A 7394-nucleotide genomic window follows, 5' to 3' on the forward strand; every position below is an offset into this window, starting at 1 on the left:
ATTTTATAATGTATAAATATTTAGGAGGTCAAAAATACATAACAGACTAAGAGTTGCTTTGAGGAAGAGTCAATAACTAGAAGCCAAACTGGAATGAATTGACATTTTTAATAAGGTGAGTGAGTAGAACAAATTTCTCAGTGGTTTCAATCTGTTTAAGTCTGGATGTTTTCTAGCATGTTCCTAAACATAGATTATATTCTCTTTGAGTTTAAGTTATTTAATTTGTTCATCAAAATATGGATCATAAACAGTGGCTTGGAAATAAATCTATTAATAATTAGTTTAGTTACATAATTAACAGTTTATTCAAAAAACCAAACCCAAGAGTCAGTAAGAAAATCAAATTATGTTGACTCTCTCCAGCTTCTCAGGTTTCTAAGTTAAGAGCAGTTATAATGACCTGTGCAAGAGTTTATTTTAGCCAGGAAACAGCTACTTGTAGTTGAGGGAGGTGAGAGTACAGAGAGTACCAGCTACAGGTAGCTGTTTGTCCTGTGACTAAGAACTCATGCTTCAACAGAGGTAAGACAACACAGTGCTAGATCAGAATATATAAAGGTCTTCTCTACTGTTACTTAATGTATTTAAGTTTGTAATCTGTAGCTTTGTGCAATAAAACAGGCAGGAGGGTTTGGTTTTTCTGTTGTTGTTTGGTTTGATTTGGGTCTTTTTAACAGAATACAATAATATGTCTGTAGGTTATCCATACTATTTCTCAAGTGGAATTGGAAGGCAGGCTAAAGGAAACATGCCAAATGAGGCAGCAAGAGTGAGATCATTATTGGGATAAAATCAGGAAACACTAGTTTGATAAAACATGAGGTGAAGCTGGGTGATGTTAAACCACAGCAGTCTTTACAAGTGGAGTGATTTAGTGTGTTGAAGGGGAGTGGTCTGCTTGAATGATCACCACAGAAGAATATCCCAGCACCTGCATTTTTGAATGTGTGAGTAATGGTGCTCAGGGGAATGAAAAGTGCATCAAATGTGTAATATAGGTGTTGTCTTAAAAGATTAGTAGGATTTTAGAAATACTACAGAAACAATGAATAAATTATACAGCCCGGATACATGAAGTTAGGCTTGACTTGTTCAAAGATGTAATGTCAGCTGTGGTGATAAAGAAATTGCAAGCAGTAAAGATGAGATAATACACATAAATATTCTATCAGTGATTCACCAGACAGCTCAGTGCACTCATTCTTTAAAAAGGCAACAGCTGCTGTTTGGATTTCTTGCTTTCTTTGGTACCACTACCTTGGCTGCAAACTGTAGCAGGAAAAGAGGACTAAAGTGCTAACTTGTTTATTGTCTTTATTTTTAAAGTGAGGAGACGTCACTGCTGAAAGTCCAATTCTATAGGTTCAAGAAGGCTGACCAGAATGAGTGACTGATGAGAAAGTGTCAGCTAATGGCACGTAACTTTCACATGAAGTGGAACAGAATCTGATAAACTGATTTTATTTTTTAAAGTTTTGCCTACAGAATTCATTCCAAAACTATTATTGTTGCCTTTTGACATCTTAAATTTGAAAAAAATTTTGTACTTCAAAAAACTATATGGAAAATGATGCCTGTTACCATGCAGTATTTGGCATGCAAAAGAATTTCTATACTTGTCTGTATGAGGCTTATGTTCTAAGGTTAGGTCTGTTTCAAAACAATATCAGCAAAATACAAATACCAGCTTCTAGGAGTTGGAGCTAAAACTTGAAATATTAGAAGGTTTCTTCAACAAATAGTTGAAAATCTCTCTAGTGGGGAGAACCTTTAGTAGCAGATTTGATGGGAATAAAAAATAAAATTAATAATGAGCTGACACTCTTAGAAAGATATTTGCAATGGTTAGAAACTAAAGCAATCAAAAGCTAAAATATTTTTTTTCCTCCTTGAATTCTTATGGTAGTAAATCAACAGCATTTTTAATTTTGCAGGTGTCATGTGGCAAACAAGACCTGTCCGAAAAATCATATTTGGAATAATCAAATTTGCAGATGCTTGTCACAGCATGATTTTGGTTTCTCTTCTCACCTTGGAGATTCTGGTAAGCTCTTTCCCTTAAAGCATCAAATGTTCTAAAGACAAGAAGTTGTAGTAATTATTTGTATCTTTTTCTGTATGGGTGCTACTATTGGTTGTTGCCTGTCTTTTGACATATGCTTGTTTTTGAAACACCATAAAAGGTATGGATTTGCTCATTTCTTCACATAAAAATAGGTGAGAGAGTAGACACAAAATTCTGGTACTAGTGGGACTTCTCTGCTGCTTTTCCAGACACATCTGAAGGATTCCATATCTGTGGACCGAACAAGGAGCTGGATGAAGAAACCTGTCAGTGTGTCTGCAAAGGCGGCGTGCGGCCCTCGAGCTGTGGACCTCACAAAGAATTAGACAGATCATCGTGTCAGTGCATGTGCAAAAACAAACTTATCCCTGCATCCTGCGGGCCCAACAAGGAATTTGATGAAGAAAAGTGCCAGTGTGTATGCAGAAAGACCTGTCCTAGACATCAGCCACTAAATCCTGCAAAATGTGTCTGTGAATGTATAGAATCTCCCAATAAATGCTTCTTGAAAGGAAAAAGGTTCCATCACCAGACATGCAGGTAAAACCCCAGTTTTTATTTCTTTTATGGTGTTCAAGGCCTAAAATTTTGGGTTGTGACATTAGCTGTCTTGTTGAATTGCTCCGTAGTCTTAAGTGAACAGTAAGCCTGTTATCAGTTCAGTTTTATCTTCTATGACTTCTATAATCTCTAAGAGGAAGCTACTAGGCATAATAAGTATGCTAAAGCATATTTAGTTTCTCGTGCTCTTAGACTGCTTTTGGAACTTTTCTTCCTTTTCCTTTTTTTTTCCTGATGAAATGTAAGAAATGAAAGAATGTAATTAGTTGGAATAAATATATTGTTCTATATATATACATTTGTTCATCTTCATAAAGAAAAGATGTCAAATATAAGTAGTGACACTTGTGTTGAAGTCTCTAAAATGAGGGAAAAGATTATTAACTGGCATTACTTGTTTACCAATAGTTGGCCTTTTAAGTGATATAGAAGAGTTGTTAGAAACATCAGAAATTATTTCTTCTCTATAATTCAATTTTATGTTTGCAGAGGAAAAGAAACCAGCCTGGTTACATTAGCTTTACACATTATAAAGCCTTTGCACTATAGGTTTTACTTCCAGCAGTGCTACAAGTATAAACCACCTGCACTTTAAATGAACATTCACAATTGGAGAAGTCAGGCCCTTAACAAACTAAGAAATGCCATAATAAATATCTCTGTTGATTTCAATATCTCTGTTGATTTAAAGACTTAGTATTTGAGGGAGGAAATTAGGTTCAGCCTTTTTCTGTTGTGTTGTGGTTGAGTGCGATAGAGTTTGAATCATTTTCTTACTTCCAAGGATAGTATGATATAGGATGCTTTTGCCTTTTTTCTAAGCTGTTTTTCTTTTGTCTTTGAGTACAGGGAGAAAGGTTTATATATGTTGCTACTTTATACCTCTAGAACCAATAGTCCTGTAGATGTTAGCACTGTTAGAGGGAACAATCTCCTTAAGAAAAGACTTATCATAGGTTTCTCACATTTTGGCTCTGTCCAGCACAAGCTGTCTCTAGAAGGAATAAAAATCCTGCAACATCGTTTTCATCTCTGAAAGATCCCTTGCTCGTTTAAAAAAAGCATCAATTATACAATTTAATTTATATAATAAAAATATAAAATATATGAATCATACAAATTTATTAAAAATAAATAGAAGTACCACTCTGTTTAACTTTGTGCTAGACCTGTGAGCTCTAGACATGAGCATAATCTGTAGTCATGTCCTAGACAGCTCCCTGTCCTACAAGTAGTACTTGTAGCTTCTGGTTTTGAAGCACTAATATTTTTATGGACTGTAGCTAAAATGCCCCTGCCTCTACTAGTTACACCCTGCTTCAGATGAAAGGAATACAAAATCATTTACAAAGCACAGGATGGGAAGGGAAAAAAAGCTCTCAGCATACTGCTTTTTAAGGTGATTATGCTGTTTATCAGCCCAAGAAGTAGCATTTCTTTTTGTTTCATCTGTGCAGTTGTTAGACTGCCCACAGTGACAATCTGGGCATTCTGCACAGCAAAGATTCACAATAATTGACCATAAGAGAAACTTGCTGCTGCTTTGCCCAGCACTATGAATAGTGACCAAACATCTATCTTAGCCCCGGCGTGCTCAGATTGTCCTCATTGGAACAGACCTCCGTCACATGGAACCACTCAGTAAACAACATTCAGACCAAATCTCTTGAAAGACCTGGTCTATTGTTCAGCAGTTTCCTAAGGAAACCACATTTATGTAGTTACAATGACTCTGCTGCTATTCACCCTGTGCTACCACCTCAAAAATTTATTTTGGTCAGTTTTGGCTGGGCCAGATTAGCTAGGAACTTCATCTGCTAAGCACTTTAGAGGAGAGGGACTTTCTTGCTCTGTTGAAATATCCCAAATAAGGATAAGACTGAAGTAACCTGACCTTGACTGCTGCTAGACACAAACTCACATGGGAGAGGTGCTATATAGCACTCCCAGCTGCAAGTTGAAGTTCACAAGGAGGCATGAATCCTAAACAAAGTGAATCCTCATGCTTAATGCTTGCATGACTGCTTTTCATTGTGTACAGACATAGGTGTGTGGAAGAGTTTGGTTTTGCCTCTTTTTCTTCTTAGTTTATTTCATTTTACTATCATTCAGTACATTAAATGGTCTGAACTTTCATGGCAGAGACAGCAAAAAAGTGAGTGCAGTGTTTCATCCACTGCATCTCTGTGGAGTACCTTTTTCCCAGAACAGACCTACTGCTGGTTTGCTTGTTCACTTACAATATTAGATCCTTTCACAAACCTTTTTGTTGCCTTTTACCACTGTTTCCAAACTTTTGGGGGAGTAGATCAGTAGGGGTTTGAGAGGTTCCTATGAGCTGCTACACTGATTTCAAATATCTGTTTAGTGGCACAAAGTAATTTTGCTCCCTTAATTACAGAGACCACAGTGGTGAACTAATCTATGATAAATGACAATGAAAACACTGAACATGATGTGACTAGTTAATAAATGTCCCATTTGCAGTCTTCCTCATTCCTTATCGCTTTCCTCATAGCCAGAGTCATTGGTTGAACTGGATGGTGTGAATTCATGTAACTGTAGTGCACAGTGCACTCATATCCTAAGTGTAGTGCACTCATATCCTAAACAAATTATTGCAAAGTAGTCATTTAGTATCCAAAACAAGCACACAACATACTAACTTATTTGCAACAACAGTAATAGTAGCCACAAGCCTAAAACAAGAATTATCTAGGGAAGAGGAGAGTCACATTGGACAATTTAGCATGCTGTATATATGCAAGAGTTATCATAATAGATCATAATATCAGTGTTTCACAAACAGGCACACATTATTTAAGTACAAGTTTTAAGTACAACTGTGCTGAAATTCAAGACATATACTTTTGTCTTTTGACTCATTGCCAGTGTCTGAAAAAATCACAGACTTGTACTTTGTCTCTATTATACACCAGAAAGTATTTAGCATTGTTATTGTAAGGTTATTTTGGGTCAAGTTCTTGTTTTAATAGAAAAATTAAATAGGAAAAGGAAGGGTTCAGGGACAAATAGAGATATTATCTTTGTATAAGTTCTATTTTTCAGTCAAGGAATTGGTGAGGAAAACTTCTGCTGCTGCACAGGGAGATGTGATTTGTTGTTCAATGCTTTATTTCTGTTAAACTTATTTTAATTGGTTAGACACTAATTCTGTTCTTTCTCCACTAAGATTTATCAGAAACATGACAAATAGGCTTAGATTTTTCTTCAGAACACACACAGATGCAATATGAATGCAGTTATATTCCCACTGGCTCAGAGACTGGCTGTGGGAATTTGCAGCTTGAAAGGAAGTATGTTCTCATTTTCAAGATCAGAGTCACAGTGTAACATACATAGACAGACCTCTCTCAGGCTTATTGAAGTAGTCAATAAGACGAGAAACAGTCCTGGGTAGGAGGGCGATAGATTTGGTTATCATCTAATTCTGGATTACCACCTCCAATTTGCAGCATGCAGTACGTTTTAACAAACCAATCTGAATACAGAAATGTATCCTATTTTCAAACTAAAACTTAAAAAAATACTACTCAAGATTAGAATGCAACTACAACCAGCAGTGTGATAAAAAAGATCCTTACGTATCTGTTGCAATAGAATAATTTCTCTTCAGTATCATTCATTATTGTTTAATTGCCTTTTGTGAAGAATAGTTCAACTAAAATTGTTGCAAGAACACAAGAAGTTAAAATATATACATTTGTAGGAATTAAATATTCTGTTGAGAGAGGGAAATGTGAAGGCACACAGGTTTCTGCTCCAGTTAAATATAAATGATCATGTTATAGTAATGCCCACTTTTTTTCCCTTTCTTTAGTTGTTACAGACCTCCGTGTACAGTGCGGACGAAGCGCTGCGACGCTGGGTTTTACTTCAGTGAAGAAGTGTGCCGCTGTGTACCTACATATTGGAAAAGACCACTCATGAATTAGCCAAGAGAGCACTACTTTCTACGTTGGTGTACATTTTTCCATTAGAACAAAAGAGCAACAGAAACTTTGCTAATATTTGGAATTAAATGTTCACCAGAGACCCTGTGGGGCTTTCAGAGATAGACTTGTGCTTTTCTGAAGATGTGGAAAGCAAATGTAGAAAACAACTGGGGTTCACATTTTGTAAAGAACTCAATAAGGACTTATTTTCTGTCAATGACCAAACAGCCTAGGTTTTCCTTCTTGTGATTTTTTTTTAAGAGATAATGACTATAATTTATTTCCACTAAAACCATCGTGCAGCATTTCTGTTTATAGCAGTAACAATTGTTAAAGCTCACTGTGATCAATATTTTTATATCATGCAAAGTATGTTTAAAATAAAATGGAAATTGTATTATGTATAATGGTGAGAATGTTTAATCATCTGCCTAAAAAGGAACTCAGATTCAGCTCTATTTTTCTGGATTCTTAACAGGGAAAGAAGCAGTAAGGAGAAAGCACTTTTATGAAGGAAGGCTGCAGGCATTTTCTTGTACCTGTTGTGTTTGCCATTTGCAATAGAGTTATACTGAGGGTTTTGTAAACCAGTGGTATTTCTGTCTCTAGAATGAAAATAGCAAAGAAGGCACAATTAATAACAAGGAGGACATCGGAGATTCTGTACATTGCCCACGTATAAGGACTATGTTTAAAGCACAACAGCAACTACTCACGTTCCAATATAGTCATCTACTATTTTATTTATTGGTGTCATTCCCAAGGAAAAGTATAAAATGTTGTCTCTTCAAGGTTATTGGCATGACAGC

At 36.0% G+C, this 7394-nt stretch overlaps 1 protein-coding gene across 1 annotated transcript in view; it reads left to right on the plus strand.

Moving 5' to 3' along the window:
• The window catches only part of VEGFC (vascular endothelial growth factor C), a 70488-nt gene extending 63502 nt beyond the window's left edge, over window positions 1-6986 (plus strand). Inside the window, exons 5-7 of the mRNA XM_068187024.1 lie at window positions 1938-2047; window positions 2278-2608; window positions 6471-6986. Of these exons, the coding sequence (XP_068043125.1) occupies window positions 1938-2047; window positions 2278-2608; window positions 6471-6585 (556 nt within the window). The 3' untranslated portion in view covers window positions 6586-6986. The remainder of the gene's footprint in view (window positions 1-1937; window positions 2048-2277; window positions 2609-6470) is intronic.
• Window positions 6987-7394: the final 408 nt, after the last annotated feature.

Source organism: Anomalospiza imberbis, chromosome 4, assembly GCF_031753505.1.
Source record: "Anomalospiza imberbis isolate Cuckoo-Finch-1a 21T00152 chromosome 4, ASM3175350v1, whole genome shotgun sequence".
Taxonomy (NCBI): Eukaryota; Metazoa; Chordata; class Aves; order Passeriformes; family Viduidae; genus Anomalospiza; species Anomalospiza imberbis.